We start from the raw sequence: 21,089 nt of genomic DNA, 5'->3' as shown, positions 1-21,089 counted from the left end.
ATCAAAGTCGTCATATCACCCCGCTAATATTTTTTATTGAAATTAATTCAGTCTATAAATATATCAATTAAGAAGTTACTCTTACAAAAAACAAATAAAAACAAATAATAATCAAATAAGAAAAAAATCCATTAAATCAGCATTTTAAACAAAATGTACTGCACTCATTTTTATCGCGGTTATTTTGAGCAAAATCCGGCTAACTTTTCGAACCTGTTGTTTGGGCGGGAAGTGAAAGCGACGCCATTTTCTCTGTTTTCATGCCGATAAATGATGTGGAATGCCGATGCATATTATTTAAATCACCCTCCTGATTGATTTTACGAATAATTTCGTTATTGCTGTTTTCATAATAAGATATTGTTTAATTTTAAGAGTTGTTGGTGAGTAAACAATAATTGCATCAATTACCGTCTGCTGACAAAATGTAAAATTATAAACGATCGACCCAATTAGGTGTGCATGTAGATTTCCTAAGTCTGCTGTCGAACGATTTAGGATGACAGCTACATGTACAAATCAATTAACTTTGTGCCAAAATATCAACCAAAAATATTAACAGTTCATCCGAAATTTAGTCACTACGTGCTTTATCCATAATCCTGATACCCTCATGAACTCGTCAGATTTTATCTTTTTTTAGGTTCACCTAAAAACGGTTGCACTGAAAAATCCAGTAAACTATCAAATTATGACAATTTCTGTTTGACCGTAAGACTTATTGTCAGTCAGGTAGAGTTTGACCTATTTATTTCAATGAAATGCAGGAACGCTGACCATTATACACCTTATCACTATTAGCCTACTCGGCCGTGGCTTAAACTTTTGACGCATACAACAATCACTTTTCCATTGTGGCGTCAGATAGTTTGTTTTATGACGTCAAAATTTTATGGGAACCTGTGTGATATCCAGTAATGGCAGACAAATAGCGAAAAGCTGTATTGTGAATGACCTGAAGAACATCGTTAAGAACCGAATATCACTTGAAATTTTATTGTTAGCATATATTGGTGAATTTTAAGCATTGATTAGGCCGAGAGAAAAAAGCAGAGTTTCTGGTAACCCGACCGACCCTGTTTTTTAGCCCCGACCCTAACTTTTTTATTGGATCTTCCATAAAAAAAAAAAATTTTATCAACCGACCCTGTTTTTGACACAGGCTTCTGATACAGTGTTTTCATTAAGAACCGGCCGCCGGCCATTTTGAACTGTTCAAATCAATTTCTGGCCGGTTCAGTTGTCCTTAACAAAAAAAAAAAAAAGTCCGATTTTTTTTATCAGATCTTTTTATATTAAAATCATGACAACGGAGTTCGAAGATTTGTGTTTATATTTTAAACCGACATGCGGTTGCAACGACGATTTTCATTGGCTGTTATTTCAGACTTCCTGTTTGACACACGTGCTTATCGTTGTTATGATTGAATGAATAGTAATGTACACGGATTCCACTGTACCCTCGCAGCTCTCATGGGGTGTTCCGTAAACGGAGGGATCTACGTACATACATACATAGTTTTACTGTTTAGGTGATCTACAACGGACCCCGTCGATCTGCCGGCAACTACAAAGCATCCGAAAAGGGGGCAGGGTACATCGATGAAAAATTGCTTTGGCAGAACTTCTGGTCCCGTTCCAAATCATAGATATATTTCTGGTGATAATACTTTCAGTTGTGAGGTATGTAACCCTTTTAAAAGCTATCAAACGAAATTTAGAAGAAGTGGAAGCTCATGTTTTCTTATAAATGAGCCTAACCAGCACTTCTTCTTTTTCTTTCTTAACACATCTTTTCATACCACCGGGATAATGGGAAGGGGGATATTTAAAACTGCTGCGTGCAGGGGAAGTGCTGTCCAAATTTTTTTAGGGGTCCCCAAAGGTAGGACAAGTATCTGGTTTTAAATGTAAATAGCACCATAATTTTCTTATTGTCCCATGTCCCTATTTAAATAAAATTAACCTCTTTTCAGGTTCAGAGTTTTTGCTACTACATGTAACCTTTTATCAACAATTATTATATAGCCAGAAATAAATTATGATGCTCAATGTAGTATTTTTTTATTCTGAGGATGATCAGATTTTGAGGACGATTGTTGCTGGTGAACTCTATTTTGGCATGAATAACAAGTTTTTATACATAAGTGTCATTGAATTGTATCCATCAATCATTCTAATAATTAATCTCTTAGTGAAGTGATATAAATGAAAATATTTCAATATTATACTTTCTGACTTAGTGATGTAAGATATTTAAATTCAATTTTTTTACTTAGAAAAACTTTAGGTTGCCTACATTAACAGTGGTACTGTAAAAGTGACATTTTTAGAACAATTATAATTTTCTGCCATGCCCAGAATTCAGGATTTTGTGTCTATTTTTTTTTTTAATCTTTGATGGTGGGAAAAGTGGTAGAAATGACATTTTCAGAACTATAGTTTTATGCCAGGTATGCAGGTTTTTAAGCCTTTTTGTTAAAATTTTGAGGTGGGCTAGTGGTAAAAGTGACATTTTCAGAACTATAATTTAATGCCCAGAATGCGCCAGAATGCAGGATTTTGCGTCTAATTTTAAAAAAATCGTGGGGGGCAAGCCTGTTAGGTTTGGGCCTGCTTAAATCTCTAATTGACCCCTTCAAACAAAATGAAGTGAAACCCCTGTGATAGATGACATAATATTTTTTCTCTCTTGCTTCTGCTTGCATAGAAAGCCAATAAAACATTTTATTGATGTTAAAAGGTGTTCCAAATAGGTTAAAATCCAAAAAATTTGCACAGCAGGTGCTTCAAAAACATTGCAAATGTCACACTTCCGGTTTTTGAAACTATTTACGGATCCGGACTTGGAAAAACCATGATAATTTTCCTGATTTCATTTACGATGTAAAAAAAAATAAAAAAAAAAATTCCGACCTTCCGACCCTATTTTTCAAAATGATGTTACCTGAAACACATATCTTTTTTTTTTTAGGCCTTACTAAATAATAGTATATTATTAAACATATTTCATATTTAAAAATGATTTACAGAAAGCAGGGAAGTCAATAAAAATCATGAAATTTTATAGTGAATACAACCTTCATGTCTTACATGATGATCAAGGAAATCACAAGTCGCCATGTTGGATGGACACAATATATTTATAACAATCTTTATGAACTTGCCTGCTTTGTGTAAGTTATAAATTAGAATATGTGCTAATATCAAAATTTTAAGTGTTGTTTGGATAATAATGCCAATGGTGTTTTTTCGGTCATTCTTGTTACCCAGTGATTATGTGCGTATTGTTCAGGGCTTCCAAAATTTTTCTGAGCCAGCCGGACATTTTATATCTGATCCGAATTTTAATCCCCAAGACTAAGTCACAAAAGGCAATTATGGTAATCAGATGGCCATCCCGATGATTGACATTAGATTAAAAACGATATTAAACTTTACTTTGATATGAATTTGATGTTCTGACATAAACTGTTAAAATTGGCATTGCATCATTCAAAGTGTGCACATCAGCGTGCTCATATCTGCATTAGACTCTTTAATTGTGCATAATGACATTGTCAAGAACTTTATTTTCGTTTTTAAAGTCACATTTTTCAAAACCGGATGTTGACTTGACAATGGTAAAACATGGACCATAAACGGATACGTAAAATCCGTGTACGTTTACATAGCACGACTGAGCAAAGAAGCTCTTTCCACGTTATTTCTTCAACAAAATACTTGAAATGAACATTAGGTACAGGTATCAATGAAAGTTTTAGAATTTTGAAGAAATGTAGGATGCATAATTGAATTTCCCACCTCTGCACATGCGCACACGTGTTCTTGTTCATACAACGTAGTTCTGACGATTTTTTCATGTAAAACCTTTTTAAATGTTTCAAGAAATCAAGTTTATAAATGAATTTATTATAAATTTGATCTTTTGGACTAAATCAATTAGATACAAACCGCTGAAATGTACGAAAGTAATTGTGAATGGACAGATTAATTTATACGATGTCCGGTACTAAAATTAGTTTACCTGTCACCTGAACAGGTAGTTTTCAGCTGTCCAACAACTAATTAGCCGTGATTAAAATTGGAAAGTATTGAAGTAAGGGTTGTTTTGATAGTAATTAATCAACATGTCACTTTTATGACTGGAAATGTATGGCTGTTAAAGGCAAAATGTTGGGTCAAAAAGATCGTGAATTATATTAAAAATGACTGAAAAAGCCTTGAAAACTAAAAAGTATATGACCGTTTCATGCTTTTCCCAGCCGGTCTTTTACCGGACATTATACAAATGACCGGAATATATGACCGTTTTGGAAGCCCTGGTATTGTTATGCGTTTACTTTTCTACATTGGCTAGAGGTATAGGGGGAGGGTTGAGATCTCACAAAACATGTTTAACCCTGCCGCATTTTTGCGCCTGTCCCAAGTCGGGAGCCTCTGGCCTTTGTTAGTCTTGTATTATTTTAATTTTGGTTTCTTGTGTACAATTTGGAAATCAGTATGGCGTTCATTATCACTGAACTAGTATATATTTGTTTAGGGGCCAGCTGAAGGACGCCTGTTGTGCGTGAATTTCCCACTACATTGAAGACCTGTTGGTGACCTTCTGCTCTTGGTTTTTTTCTTTGGTTGGGCCACAATTAAAAATATTTTGGTTTGCCCAAACCCTACCCAAAGGTTGAGACAGTGGGTAGGTAGGTAGGCATTTTCTTTTTTTTTTTCAAAAAAAGAAATTGAAGTATCAGATGTTAGTAAGTCTTCATGCCTATTTGATTAAAAAAAAACTTCTTCAAATCAGGACAATAAAAGAATTTGAGTAGGCAGCTTTTTTCTGGGTAGGTAGCGTTTGGGCAAACAAACCTATTTTTTATTTTGGCCTTGGGTTGTTGTCTCTTTGACACATTCCCCATTTCCATTCTCAATTTTATGTCCACTCAAGTCTCAAAGCATGTAACAACCATACTTGCAGGTTTTTGAAAAGAGTGAATATTTCCTAGTGTTGAACATCACTTACATAAACATCTATATATAGCATGTATATCAATTGAAACCAAAAAGTAAATTTTGTTTTTGAAATGAACATTAATTGTTTTACATTGTCTTATCGGGGCCTTTTATAGCTGACTATGCGGTATAGGCTTGGCTCATTGTTGAAGGCCGTACGGTGACCTATAGTTAATGTTTGTGTCTTTTTGGATAGCTGTCTCATTGGCAATCATACCACATCTTCTTTTTTATATTAATCAAGTTGATTTAACCTAAAGTTTGTTAATGCGTGTGAAATGTGTACTTCTTTGTTTTGGGATCAACCATTCTTCAGTCAGCTGTGCCATTCATGCGTTGGAATTCATTTTTATCAGAAACAAGATTTCTTTAAGAGCTGAATCCGATCAAATAGCGGTCAATGATAATTAAAAAAATAACAGATGTTTGGCACTATCTTTGAAATGAATATGATGTTTTTAATGCAATAAACGGGTTACATATTTACTTCAGGCAACTTTCATCACATTCTATTGCTGAAACATGTATTTTGCCAAAACTATGATTGATTTGATGTACATGTATGCTCTGAAGTTTCATGGAAGTGATACAATATATTGTCTATGCAATATCATACATGTGGAGGAAAAAGGGCAATACAAAATTGCTTTAATTTAGATAAAGGGCTAATTAATGTGATACAGTTTCCTGTACTTTTTGCATGTACATTTTCTCTTTCACTTGCATCTCTGTGTTTTTATATTTTATTTTATTTTTTTCATTTCAGATAACAGATATTCATCATGTTTTATGCACATTTTGTGTTGAGTAAGAAAGGACCGCTCGCTAGAATTTGGTTGGCTGCCCATTGGGACAAGAAACTAACAAAGGCTCATGTGTTTGAAACCAATATAGACAGCAGTGTGGAAGCTATCATGCAGCCTCAGGTCAGGCCATAATTAATTTTCAAATTGTGAGATTAATGTCTTTTAATATTAACCAAGAACTAACAATGTTTATGCCGTGAAATTTATGTTTTCATGGACACAAACAGTTCAAGGATAGTAATATTTCTAGAAATGTCCTAATCTAAGCTGTACTATGTCACATGTATTTACCATTTTGTAGTAAGATTGTTATTGAAAAACCAGGACAGGGTGAACAGAAAGTTTTTGAAAGCAGAGAAAACTACACTTTAAAATCAGCATGACTTTATCAGATGACAATAAGTATACTATAAATCAAGGCTAAAAAAGGTGAAGATACATTAATTCAGTCACAGACATTGTATGTTGTGGTTGTGTTCTAATAGTCTTCTAAATGATAAAAATACAAGTTTTGATTACTCACATCACATAATTTTTGAATTGCCAGTTTTATTTTTAATGATTGTATTTTTACAGGTGAAGTTGGCTTTACGAACCTCTGGACATTTACTGTTGGGAGTATGCAGAATCTACTCCAGAAAAGCCAAGTACCTGTTGGCCGATTGTAATGAAGCATTCGTTAAGATTAAAATGGCTTTCCGACCAGGTGTTGTAGATCTACCAGAAGAGAATCGAGAGGCAGCAGTAGCAGCCATTACTCTTCAGGAAAATTTCCATGACTTTGATACAACCTTGGCTGATCTTAAGTAATTTAATTTAATGTAGAATCGCTTTAAAATATCATCACAGGTTATTAATCTAAAACTTTATAAATAATTAAAACCTTTAAATATTTTTAAGAATTGAAGCTTCTTTTATAATATTATTTGAGTGTAAAAGACAAAGTGTTGACCAAAGTACAAAGTTTGCAGGAAGTATGTTTTTACAACCTTTGAAATTATAAAATGTAGTATCCAATTCCTATATTAATTAGATTTTCATGAAATCATGAGTTATATCATGCTCTTTGTATGTTTTTTTATGAATTGATTTTAAATTATCATGTATATATAGCAGTCTAAAGCTTTTGTATTTTTCAAATTTTATTTTAGATTGTCTAATGATTGTTGTCAGCAGGTAAAAATTACAGAATCTAAATTTTCTGGAACAAATCAGAAACTGAAATGGAAAAATAAAATTTAATAATAGTACCAGTAACCGTATTAAAGTGAAATATACTTATTGATTTTATTTTCAGTGATTTTGATGTACAAGCCCAGTTTTCTGTGAATCAGAGCCGACCAGAAGAAATCACAATGAGAGAAGACCTATCTAGCATTACTTTTGTAGGAGATGATGGATTTGGTAAGAAAGGGTCATAGAAAAAAGGGGGGACAGTCAGACATAATCAGAGATCATTACAAGCATAAAATGGAGACAAAGAGAAAATGATTCTCACAAAATTTTACACGAAGGGAGATAACTTTAGTTTGCTCTTGATTTTTACACTCAACAATTAAACTGTAGATATACTAAACAGAACAATTCTTCTTTTTTATAGGGTAAGAAAAGTTTTATTGGAAGACACTTTAAAACAATAAAGTATTTCTTATCTATCAAATTTTGGAAGAAAAACATCTATTCTATTAAAATCTTCAAGTAATGGAAAATTTGAGGGACCCTTTATCAGTTAGGGCTATTCCAGAAAAAAATGTATGGGGGGTTGGAAGGCAGTTTTTTGTCAGCACCTGCAACCCAGACAATTACAATTGAGAATTATAGTGTGAAAAGTTGCTCTGATACCCATCACCCATGTATTATTAATACAATGTGCCTTCCAACCCCCATACATTTTTTTCTGGAATAGCCCTTACTGGATGTGTGAATTTTACCTTTTTCCTAATAATTTTTTGACCAACATATAGAAAACTACATGTTAAACATTCAAGCATCAACGAAACCTGAAGATCATGCTTTGAATACTATCTGACTTCTTTAGAAAACATAACTTTCAATCAATAAAACCTTAATTGAATTTTTAAGCAAAAAAAGTTCTGCAAGAAGGTTTAGACATTGTATATACCAAAGAAATTTAAAAAAATGGTTAATTATAACAATTTGCACAAAAATTACACAATTTAATTTGAACAGATATTATGGATGATACCTTCTGAGATGAGGATTCAGACATGTGTATAACATTTCACAATTCAAAATTTGAAAAAGATTGGATTTTTTTTTGTTTAAAAAAAAATAATCACTAAATGATAAAATCACACTCCTGTGGGTCAAAAATTGTTTTTCAAGAAGGTGCAGACATAGTTTAAAAAAAAAATAACAATTTTCACAATTACAAGATATATTTAATTTGACTAGATATAATGGATACTTTCGGCGATGAGAATTTTATGTCTGTTCTCTGTGATTCACACAGTTTGTATTGTGCATTGGCCAGTCTGAACTTTATCTGTGAAGTCATGCTAACGGTAGCATGTCAATCTACCATTCCATGTTTCTGCACAATAGATAAGTGTCAGTCACAGTGTCAGACCTTTATTGGTAAGAAACAGATCACTTCACAGTCTTCACGCTCAACCATAAGTCTAACAGCCATGGCTTGTAAAATTCTTCACTACAAGCCAACAGAAACAAACTAAAATTTTCAAAAATAAAGCTTCAGTATTGTGGGCTTAAAAGTTTGTCGTGAAGGCTGATTCTGACACCTGATTAAATTATCCTGACCCTTATTGTTCTAATACTTGGACTGAGGTCACCAATTATATCAAATTTTTACTAATCATTGTCAAAATTGTAGCAATACTATTACATTTAAAAAAAAAAAAATCAAAATTGGGACCTCAAATACTGATCATGTTTAAGTTAAATATTGATGTTTACCTAGAAGTAGAAATTTAAAACAAAAAATAACAATTTTTGAATTATTTTGATAGTTTAAAATCAGTTATATTTTCATATTGGCTAGTTCTTGGTGGAGGAATTTAGAAATTTGTAATGATCAGATTAATTGTCCTTGGACTAAGAAAAATTATCAATTTTCTGCATTGTCTTCGTCATGTAGGACACTATGTATTGCCATGCAATACTCACAGAATTAGATTATTAATGGAAATGGGGAATATGTCAAAGAGCAGACAACAGCCAAAGGCCATCAATGGGTCATTAATACAGCAAGAAAATCCGGCAGCCAGTGGTGGGCCTCAGCTGGCTCCTAAATAAAAATGTGTACTAGTTCAGTGACAATGGCTGTCATACTTAACTCCAAAACATAAATGAACTTGTATTAAAAAAACTTACAAGACTAACAAAGGCCATATGCTCCTGACTTGAGACAGGTGCCAACATTGGGGCTGGGGGTAACATGTTTAGTGAGATCTCAACCCTCTCCCAATAAATCTAGCCAATGTAGAAAAACATAAACACAACAATACCATGAATACACACAGTAAAATGTTTGTTTAAGAAAGCTACAATGACATGTTGCTATGATCTTTGTTTAAGGAAGCTACAATGACATGTTGCTATGATCTTTGTTTAAGGAAGCTACAATGACATGTTGCTATGATCTTTGTTTAAGAAAGCTACAATGACATGTTGCTATGATCTTTGTTTAAGGAAGTTACAATGACATGTTGCTATGATCTTTGTTTAAGAAAGCTACAATGACATGTTGTTATGATCTTTGTTTAAGGAAGCTACAATGACATGTTGCTATGATCTTTGTTTAAGGAAGCTAGAATGACATGTTGCTATGATCTTTGTTTAAGGAAGCTACAATGACATGTTGCTATGATCTTTGTTTAAGGAAGCTACAATGACATGTTGCTATGATCTTTGTTTAAGAAAGCCACATTTGTATAATGACATGCTCCTATGATCTTGTTACAGGAGATATTGGTTTTGATGACAGAGAAATCCTCCGGGACGCCACTTCATTTGAGGAATCCCTCTACAAACAGCCAGATCATGAACCACTTGTTGAAGAAAAAACCCTTAATGAGAATGCTAACGAGAAACCAATGGATGTAGATAATGATATACATGCACCAATGGATGATGATCTTAGTCCTGTTGACGGAGGATTTATGGGTAAGAGCATTTCTATAATGAGAAATGTTATAGGATGTGAATGTCACTTTAATTTTTCAAACTGGTCATTATAGAAATTTCAAAAAATGATTTTTGGACATTATAACTACACTATATCCTTGGTTGTCTAGAAATTGTTGTTTATAAATCACACTAGACAGTTGATGAAATTGATTGTACAAGTTTAATATAAAAATGATATGGACAAAGCACACAACTTGACATCAAACATACTACAATCAGAAACAATTCAATGATGAAAATTAATTGGCTATCCTGAAGGAAAATTCTGTCATACTTCTTATGAAAATGTGCACCACAACTTGTTTTTCAATATTTGACACCAATTGAGATTTTACATGTACAGATGAACTTTTATACATTGTAGTAAAAAAACGTAGGAAACGAAAAAGGTGTAAGTGGTCCTCTGTTGATTTTTTTGTATCTTAATTATTAAAGTAAAGGTTATTCCAGAAATCAATCCCCAACAGCGATGGTTGCTATTTATAGATTATCAGTGATCATTTAAACGAGAATGATTTCTTCTCTTGAGCTGGTAAGGCGAAAGTGAGAAAAGCAATTAAGTTGAGATGACCAATGATTATCTGTTTTATGCTATTTTACCTTTGCGGACATTATTAATTTAATTGACAACAGGCATGTGCTGGCTTAGTTTCTATTGATATTTTTCATATCGCTCTACTGTGCTGAGAAAGGAATGGCCATTCAGTAAGATCAGATGAAAATTTTGTAAAATAGCGATAGTTATAACTGATTGAAGCTTTTGCATACTGTTGATAAATGTTTCTGGAATAACTTTGTCAATATTGCTATGACTTTGTTTATATCTTTCAATGAATCCACATAAAGATGTAAGCGCTGTCAAATGGTTGCATACTTTTATTTGTTATTTAAGTCTTTATTCTTGTTGCAAATATTACAAGTGAAATGCGATCATAAAAGTAAATAAATATTTATTTTTTTAAACGTGAATACAAAATTTTAATCAGACATAAATGGTTTATGTTTATAGAATGATATTAGGGGGGAAAAAAGAGAAAATTTAGAGTTCTATTTTTGGAGAAAAAATCTGGTGTTCCTTCTTACCAGTATCCCATTCAAATTTATACATGTCATTTGCAAATGAGAAAAAATGAAAATAAATTTGAAGAAGAAAAAATAAATTTTGTTTTTGTTCCAATTTATTATCTGTCAGGGTCTATTTTAAAATTCTGCAAAAAGGTCAAATTCACTTGTAATTTTACAATTGTATTAGTTGATATTTTCATGCAAACCTAGTGTCATCTGAAATAACAATATAGGTTTGTGAGTATGTTTGTTTGTTTGTTTGTTCAGATGATGATGATGACGACGATGATGATGGAGGAGGCTTTGGGGGCGGAGTTGATCAAGAATTCTTTGGTAAGGTTTCTAGTCCATGTGTTGATCAAGAATCGTTTTTGGTAAGGTTTCTAGTCCACATGTTCAGTTTTAACAAGCTTGTATACCTGTGATTTTGTAGGGCAACGTTACAAAAATCAAATCTGGAATTTTATTTTGTCTTCACATCTTTGAGATGCTGAAAGACTTTCTGTACAGAAGACCTATCAGGTAACTTTTTTAATTATGGACAAAAAATTTGAAATCATTTGTGTCCGCTTTGTTTATGACATATTTATATGCATCCAGAAAAAAAATGTCAATTAGAAAAAAGTTTTTTTTTCTGCAAATATATAGAAATCAATAGTGAAGTCTAAGATCTGGAAAATAGCAGTGAAACAAGGAATGATACACAATTTCTGCAACTTTTGACTGTTTGATGGAAATTATTAATTCTTGCAATTGGGGAGCAGAAAAATCATCTGAAATGAATTAAAAGTTCAAAACAGAGCTGTCTTTTTACATGCTAATTGTTAGTATTGTCAATGTTTTCATCATTTAGAAATTCTGTTCATCCTATAAATAAAATTGTTATTTTGAACATAATTTGTGAGAAGTTTGAATTTTATTTAACCAGGTGACGATGACTTTATGAATTCGGGAGGTTTGTTCGAGGATGCCCCCGTAGCTGATGTATCAATGCCACAGGCACCTGAGGCTGAAACAACCATATCAAAACCAGCAGGTAATATTTCAATCTTTAACTGCTAGATGTACCAACAAAAACATTTGTTTGGACGTTGAGATGTTAAGGCCATAAAAAGGATCAGACAAAACTGTGTGATAATTATTGCACCAGCCAATGTAGTTTATCACTCCAAATTTATTTAAGGGTGTATGGTAACCAGAATAAACTTAAGGATCCTAAACATGACACCCTACATGATAACATTACAGAAAACAACATCACATAGTATTGTACAGTGAAACCTGTCCAAACCGAACACCCACGGGACTTTGCGTTTTGTTCAGTTTTCACTGGTGTTCAGATTGTAGAGGTAAACAGAAATTGACACCAAAATAATTTTGGCACTAACTCAATGTTACTGACAAGGGATATAGGTGACACAACAGATGACAACTTATTTTTGTGTTGATTTAAATGTAAATGTGAAAATATAAGTAGATGAAGATAGACATATTGCTACATTTTTGTTGATAAATCAAACGCCACTCTGTCATACATACTCGTCGTTGTGAAACCAAAAATCTTTGCTTTTTACAATTATTTTCTCATTGTTAATTCACTGTCCAATTCAGGTGGCTGGTCACTGTCAAAAGACGATTCCGTAGTTGAATCGAGATTGTCATTGTACACAAGAGTTCTCGGGACTAAACTGGCCACTTGCTGATTGATACCTCGCCACATGTTAAGAGTGAAATAACAGCAGGGGTCCAGTTTATTCTCTGACTTTAATCGTTGCTAAATAGCTAATGGAAGTCTTCAGGAGCATCCAAATCAATATATAGGGCCTCTAAAGGGAATCCGGCAATCAAAACCGTTGACCTTGTTGTGTTGCACGACTTCTTAATCCATTGAAAGGCGTAGAACTGTCATTTAATTATGGCCATCATTAATTGATCTATGGGAAAATTCCTTTCTTGTCATTTTCAGCGATGAGGGCAGATGGAGTTTGACGTTTTTTTTATAAAAAAATCATTTGATCACTAAATACATGGACACAATCATGCTAATTTGTTTGTAATAACAACTCACAGTTAATTTAACCTCAAATACCCTGGGGAATACTCTGTCATCCTGAGTTTGTTTTGATTGATATCGATCAATTTTGACAGGTAATTTTCAAATACATATTTACTAATGAGCCTTCAAAAAGTGTTCGGAATTCGTTGTTGACAGGGTTTGGTTTCTTAAGGTTAGATTAACGTTAATTGATAGAGAAATTTTGTGAGAATTGTTCGATTTAAACTGAAATTTGGTTTTATCAGGGTTCAGTTTACCCAGGTTTCACTGTACAACAATCCTTAAGTTTTAACATTGTAGAGTAGAATATCTCCTCACTTAATTTACTTTGAATAATTATGGTTGAAAAGGAGTAGGGGCAATAAGGCCCATATTTGACCCAAACGTTAACTAGTGCAAATTGAAAAATATTCCTAGATATGTGCAATTTACATTGAGATACAAGGTGTTCAGAAAATAAAACATTTTTTTCAGAAAACTTACCATGGCAACACACTATGACAAAACATGTAAATCTTCCTTGTTTTGTATCAATTTTGTGCACTCTAAAAACAACTTTATATTTGGTTAGAATAAATCAATAGTAATAGTAAAGGTTCTTGTAGAATATTTTGTTGTTTCGTATCTGTCCATGATGTTTTCTTAAAGAAAACATTGACCAAAAACTGCATCAACTTAGAAGTTTTATTTGTTTTCATTAAATTGGTACATTTTATGACATAAAAGTAACATCATTACATCAAAATGCTCATGTTTGTCATTTATATTTCTTGAATTTATGCATTTACAAACATTATATGTAAGTTTGAAATAGTTTTTAAACACTTTATTTTTCTTGAGCTTTAAGGATGATGATCCTTTTAGAAAAGAATACAATTTGCCAATTATAAACTTTTTAGAAGAGAATAGGTCTACATTTTCTGATTGCCAATAATGGTTGAATTTTTTAGAAGAGGATACTTCCAAGATACCAGAGGAATTAGAACCAGCAGCACCACAGACGACATCCATGGCCAGTATTGTAGGACCGGCAGGGGAACAAACAACACTCATTAACAATGAAGAAGAGGCTTTTGCTTTGCCTCCTTTAGATGCCACTATATTCCCAGGTAGGTGGAGTTATCTTAATCTGTTAGCGTCAATATACTTGAAATATTTCCCCCTTGACAAGTATTTTGTGTTACAAGGGGGACATACTTTACCAATAAATAATACAGGAGCCGCAAATATTACTCTTGTAGTAATTTAAACTATTGTTGGCCAAAGGTGACTAGTTAATTTACTAGGTGATCCAAACTTATAACATACCTAACATTTGGTTACAGAAAACTCTAGAGGCAATGTCAAAATTGAAGCTGTCAGTCTAGATAAATGGTTGATCACCTAGATTCTGACAGGTGGTTTATTTCTTTTGTTGAATCCAATTTCAGTTATTTGATAAAGGCCTTTAAGATTTGTAATTTTGTCTGTAATTCATCATCATTTCAATATTTTTATGGAGAAGCCAAACTCTGGATTCCTGTAATTTTTGGTGATTTGGTTAAGACAGAATTTATAAAATATCTATCATCCTGAACCTGCATGAAATATTTCAATCAATCAATCGCATGTCGTTAGAATATTTGAAATTAAGTTTTAATCCATATGTTCAAAATTTGTTATTCCAAGAATACTAATTAATCAACATTATTTTGTTTAATCAAATTTTGAATCTCTTTGATACTAAAACAGTATATTATAAGATGTGATTTTATTTTTAGGAACAGAAGGCAAAAGGCGAAGGAAGAGAAAATTGATTGTAGATGAACAAAAGGGTTTCCCTGGTGAAACAATGAAGCTACAGTTATCAGATACATCAGATATTATCAGTACATTAGACCTGGCTCCACCAACCAAAAAACTCATGCACTGGAAGGAAACAGGGGGCGTGGAGAAACTTTTCTCATTACCTGGTAGAAATATTGTCTCTAAAGTAACTTCTAAGGTGAGTAATGGCAATATTGTCACATTGGAAAGAAACAGGGGGTGTGGAGAAACTTTTCTCATTACCTGGTAGAAATATTGTCTCTAAAGTAACTTCTAAGGTGAGTAATGGTAATATTGTCACATTGGAAGGAAACAGGGGACCTGGAGAAACTTTTCTCATTACCTGGTAGAAATATTGTCTCTAAAGTAACTTCTAAGGTGAGTAATGGTAATATTGTCACATTGGAAGGAAACAGGGGACCTGGAGAAACTTTTCTCATTACCTGGTAGAAATATTGTCTCTAAAGTAACTTCTAAGGTGAGTAATGGTAATATTGTCACATTGGAAGGAAACAGGGGACCTGGAGAAACTTTTCTCATTACCTGGTAGAAATATTGTCTCTAAAGTCATTTCTAAGGTGAGTAACGATAATTCAGATGTTTTCATGAATTTCATGAAGTTCATTCCTTATATAAGTTCTAATTGGAAAAACTGTTCTGTAATTTTATTTCCACTGGAACTAATTACAACAGCGTTCCTTTCTTGTGAATTAAAATGTAAAGAATATTTCTGTTATCAGGAACAGATATGACATTGGCAGCCTTAATTTCCCACAATATTCATCCCATACCGCCTCTACTAAAGAAAATTATGTATTTATTGGTAAATTGTTCTTGTCCTGAACACGATGACATATTTGCCACGATGCCAAGCAGACATTAATAAATCATCCTTATCACTTTGTGTCTTGTGGTTAAAATGATTATCACAAAATTTTAGAAAACAATATTATTATAGAATAAAGAAACAAATTCTGAAATCTTCATACATTTTCACCAATTCCACCAAAAGGAGGTTGGTTGTACTAGATTTTTATGAAGTTGTTGAGCTGATTGATGTGTATTTTTTAATTTTTTTTAATTCCTGATTATTTTGTAGCTCTTTTCAAGAAACTTGATAACCAAACAAGTAAAGGATGACGAACCAGAACAAGAAAACTTCTTACAGTTAGAGGAAGAAGAAATTGCTAGGAACGACAAATCTCAAGGTATGTATCCACTTTGATACAGTTAAATATGTCTATATATAACCCCTTAACAGATACTACAATCCACTTTGATACAGTAGAACATGTCTTGTTTAACCCCTTAACAGATATAACAAATCTCAAGGTAGGCATCCACTTTGATAGTCAAACCTGTCTTGTATAACCCCTTAACAGATATAACAAATTTCAAGGTAGGCATCCACTTTGATACAGTCAAACCTGTCTTGTATAACCCCTTGACAGATATAACAAATTTCAAGGTAGGCATCCACTTTGATACAGTCAAACCTGTCTTGTATAACCCCTTGACAGATATAACAAATTTCAAGGTAGGCATCCACTTTGATAGTCAAACCTGTCTTGTATAACCCCTTGACAGATATAACAAATTTCAAGGTAGGCATCCACTTTGATAGTCAAACCTGTCTTGTATAACCCCTTGACAGATATAACAAATTTCAAGGTAGGCATCCACTTTGATACAGTCAAACCTGTCTTGTATAACCCCTTGACAGATATAACAAATTTCAAGGTAGGCATCCACTTTGATATAGTAAAACCTGTTAATATATAACCCCTTGATAGGAACAAAAATTTTAAGGTATGTATCCACTAAGATACAGGTGTTCAGTTTATCCACATTCAAAATATACACTTCAACTAACAAAGAAAGGATGCCAGTATTATTTAGGATTAAATGAAATCAGATATGTTCAATTAGTAACATAACATTGATTCAATTGTAAAAACTCTTAGAGTAGCTGACTCAGCTTACACATTTATAGCCAAAGTAGGAGATCTGCATATTTGAACCTGGTTGTAAATAATAATATTCGTTTTTCAGATAAATCTCGAGCAAGAGAAGAATTCAGTACAATAATGGAAGAACCATCAATACTAGACGCATCCGTCAAATCCAATTTACCAGATCGTCAATCTATACAGCCTGATGTTGATCGACAATCAATACAACCAACTCTCCAAGATACCACGAACCCTCAGGACTTGCTGGTCAATACCTTTACAGAGGAAGTACCTCAACCTCAATTAGACGTGTCAGAACCACAACTACCGCAGCCTCAGTTTGACCAGTATGAAGATCCCCCATCAATAGCACCATTCTCTGTACCACCCCCATCAGTACCTCCTCCATCGGTACCCCCACAGACTGAAGTTCCAGTAAGTATTGATATCATACTATCATAGTCTGGTATTGTTACTGTAAATTCCGAAATTGTTAACTTGCAAATTTTGAAGAAAGGACTGAATTTGGAGATAAATTATATAATTTCAGTAATGTCTTGATTTTACTGTCACAAATATCTGTTCACCTAACTCTATTTGTGAGCTCTGCTAGGTAAACTCATTTTGTGACAATAAATTCTACGTTTTATGAAGGTCAAGTTTAAAATAACAGTTATCTTCTAAATTTAGTGTACTCAAAACACAGTTTGGTTTGAATATAGACCCTTGTCCCAATGAAAATTGTTGTGAAAATTACACCTGAACTACATTTGTTGTAAAAAGTAAAATAACAAAATTCCAAACTCCAAGGAAAATTCAAATCAGAAAATCCCTTATCAAATGTCAAAATGAAAAGCTAATAGATTTATTCTAATGTGTACAAATCACTCCTTCAAAATTCATTTGACCTTCATAGGTTCCTGAGAATGTTAACTGTATTTGGTACCAGTTCTAAGACACTAGCGAGGAAAAACAACAATATACAGACAAACAAGTGAACAAAATACCACATAGAAAATTCCAGATAGAATGAACACCACCAATGCACCTTTAAAGTGGGATAACCACCAGTAGTGGCAAAACAATTTTACCAGAGAAATAAATTCTAAAATAAATTGGAAATATGTAATAAATAATGTTTATTTTATTTTAAACACTATGCATGTTGTTTAACTTTTTGTAATTGATATACTTTAAAACTTACTACATAAGTTAGCAGATCCTGAGTCTTATTGTATCACTGAAATATAACATCTTTTAACAATTATTATATTATATTTACAGGGTTTCAGAACGGATGAAGATCTTGAAAATGAACTTATGCCAGAAAATGAAGAACAAGAAGAAAAGAGACTTACAAAACGTACACATCAAATGCAGCATGCTTTAGAATTAGCATTTAGATACAATAATAGACTTAGTTTTGCTGAAATGTCACGTAATTTATACAAAAAACAATCAGCAGCCCGGTTTTATACTTTGTTGGTTCTTAAAAAGTTTCAGGCTGTTGAAGTGAGTCAACAGAAAGAGTTTGGGGACATTTGGATCAGTAAAGGACCACAATTTGGCCTGGTGTCATGAGTGGACTACTTAAGTGAGGACTTGGACAATGTCTTTTAAAACCTGTTTATGTTGTTTAAAAGGAGAAATTGAAGGCAACTATTGTATTCTAACCTGGAATGTGTTTAAAGAGAGAAGAAATGATAATGATCTCTTGTATGTGTAGAAATAGCTGGAGTTTTGAAAAGTTTTATGTGTACAAAGTTTACTATACAACTGTTATTGATAATGACAACATATAGTAAAGTGAATCTTTGGTATGAAAGTGTCAACAGTTTTATTATCTAAACAAGATTTTACAATCTAAATTATTATAGCTAGATAAATCCACGATAAACAGAAAGTACATCAGATGCAATGGACAATATTAAAATTTTATGTAAACATTTAAAATATTTTTAAAGTAATGGACAGAATACTATTTTTTATGGTTTTATTTTAAACTAATTGATTTTATGTGAGGTATATTTATGCTGTGGAACATTGCTTTGGCGTGGGTAGGGGGTCATAGTAGGATTAATATCATGAAATATGTTTGCAACATATTTAATAAGGGGGAACACTGAACTAATATCTTTTGAGAATAAACATGTCTGCCACCAAATATCTACGTGTAGCTGTTTCAGGGCTCAAATTTTGATGCTTTAGTTAGTTTTATATTTTGGGCTTATGACACATCAATTCTGTAATTAAAAGCTTTCATGTTGGATTTTGTAATGAAAAAGTTAAAATAATGTAATAAAATTCAAATTAAATGAAAAACTGAAAGAAAAATAATGCCAGCAAGATATTTAATGTCATTGAGTTTTTTGGGGAAATTTGAATTGGCATAATTCTTTAAATAACTGTGTACCTATATGATGTAAGGGGCTGCTGTTGTGTATGATATAGATTACACTTGTTCTGATGGTACAAATATATATAATAATGAATGCTGTAAGTAACCTTGTTTCTAATGATATAAGGAACTTTGCGTGTCTGGTGTAAGGGCTTTTTCATTAAATTGACTGTACTAGGGTCAGAAGGTATACATTTTGTCCATTGTTCTATGAACATTTTTATCCTTGAAATAATTAAGTAATCTGCACCAAAAGGGGTCATGTGAACGCTTGAATAAACAATAACTTGGGTCAAAGATAATTGGCTGACAGTAGGGAAGGGACATTATTTGTCATAGTACACTGATGTACACTATCTTCCGATACCACACTTTAACCAATTATAATTTTTTTTAAAGAATTCAAAACAAACATTACTTTTTTGAGGTTTAGATTTTATTGAAATAAACATGACCTGTTTTCCATTGATAAAAATTTAATGTAAGTTGGTCATCTTCATCATCAAAGAAAGAATTTTGCTAAAATCCTGTATTTACCTTCCGACCTCTATTACAGTACATTTATATGGACTAGCGATATTTTGTCTTTGTTAATTATGCTGTACCATTGTTGATAGAGGCAGCTTTACGTGTTCTGTCGTATATAGTTTATTCTGTTATTTATTGTAATACATAGTGTATGTTTTTAGTGTTAATCGTAGGGTCATTCAATTTTTTCAAAACCATTCAGCATGTTAAAATGAAAACCAAATCATAACTTATTTTCACTTGCATATCTGGGATAAAGAACACTTATATCAATTGATGTCTGATTTTGAATTTGAATACATCTGATACATTTTGCTTGCTATCTTTTTAAGGGATGGGTGAATTCTTCCTTAAACATGTTAAAGGATTATTGTACAGAAATTTCTTACTCGTGACAGTTGTAAAAAAAAAAAACAAGCATAATATTGGAAATTGGAAAATTTAGAAAATTATTCTTTGTACTGAAAATACTACATAATTGTAAACAATGACTTTACTAAATCAATTTTATTCTGGTGTTCAGGGATTTTACACAACTTATTTATCAAAAAAAGAAGTGTATGTGTTTCAAAGCTCCAAAGTAGAAACTTATAATACCTTTCATATTAAAAGTGATCAAGAGTTATTGCCCTTGTGTGATAACAAGGAAGATGGCTTTTGATCACTCTTACTTATTATGTTTATAAAAAGAAGGCTTTTTAGCTCAAATACTGTATGTATATTTTCTTATGATAAATAAGATAAAAGAACATAATTTGATATTACAGTTAATTAAAGAAAAGTCTCCTTAACTTAGTTTACATGATGTGTTCACATAAGTTTTAATTATTTTAGGTCATTGCTTTTAGAAAGTTTCCATTTTAAAAACAACTGTTAAAGTTGACAAACACAATTTTATAGTCATGTCAACTACATCAATCACTCATTATCATTCATATTTTATAATAAAACATGTTTTAAGACTTATGAAATTGTTTTAATTAATTAGAACAAAATATTACACCCTTCTCCTAAACCTTGTCCTTCTGCATGTAACATTTGAGTTTATCAAAGAAGAATTATACAAAACTCAGCGACTCTAATGACTTTTGCGATCACCTGTTTTGTGTAGCCAAATAAATCCTCATACTTCTATTGGGTAAAACCCAAAGGGCTTCGTATTGATCATAAGCTTGACACTGATTAGTTAGATCTGACTGACACCTGCTTCCTTTTTTCAAATACTATAAAGATATTTTCAATTTCATGAATTGTCTACCAAAAACCTAAAGCTACTCTGAGTTACTCTGACAAGGATTTCA

General features: G+C 32.4%; 1 protein-coding gene across 2 annotated transcripts; it reads left to right on the top strand.

The window, feature by feature from the left end:
• Positions 1-118: 118 nt before the first annotated feature.
• LOC134690700 (double-strand-break repair protein rad21 homolog) lies at positions 119-20,750 on the top strand. 2 transcript variants are annotated; one of them, XM_063550719.1, is made up of 12 exons: positions 119-383; positions 5,774-5,933; positions 6,390-6,619; positions 7,111-7,217; positions 9,759-9,959; positions 11,316-11,381; positions 11,977-12,084; positions 14,055-14,213; positions 14,865-15,088; positions 16,010-16,118; positions 16,963-17,297; positions 18,147-20,750. In XM_063550719.1, exons 2-12 carry the CDS (start codon positions 5,790-5,792, stop codon positions 18,441-18,443), a joined length of 1,980 nt encoding a protein of 659 aa, XP_063406789.1. In that variant the 5' UTR covers positions 119-383; positions 5,774-5,789; the 3' UTR covers positions 18,444-20,750. The 2 variants fall into 2 exon arrangements, with proteins under 2 accessions (XP_063406789.1, XP_063406791.1); XM_063550721.1 differs by lacking the exon at positions 11,316-11,381 and adding an exon at positions 10,348-10,374.
• The last annotated feature ends 339 nt before the right edge of the window (positions 20,751-21,089 follow it).

The sequence above is a fragment of the Mytilus trossulus genome, chromosome 11, assembly GCF_036588685.1.
Source record: "Mytilus trossulus isolate FHL-02 chromosome 11, PNRI_Mtr1.1.1.hap1, whole genome shotgun sequence".
Classification (NCBI taxonomy): domain Eukaryota; kingdom Metazoa; phylum Mollusca; class Bivalvia; order Mytilida; family Mytilidae; genus Mytilus; species Mytilus trossulus.
This window is presented reverse-complemented; position numbering and strand designations above follow the sequence as displayed.

Bases quoted from the DNA above. Each gene is read 5' to 3' on its own strand.
- LOC134690700 (XM_063550719.1), top strand. From the start codon at position 5,790: ATGTTTTATGCACATTTTGTGTTGAGTAAGAAAGGACCGCTCGCTAGA. The intron at 12,085-14,054 runs GTAATATTTCAA...TGAATTTTTTAG, and splicing joins AACCATATCAAAACCAGCAG to AAGAGGATACTTCCAAGATA. The intron at 15,089-16,009 runs GTGAGTAATGGC...ATTATTTTGTAG, and splicing joins TCTCTAAAGTAACTTCTAAG to CTCTTTTCAAGAAACTTGAT.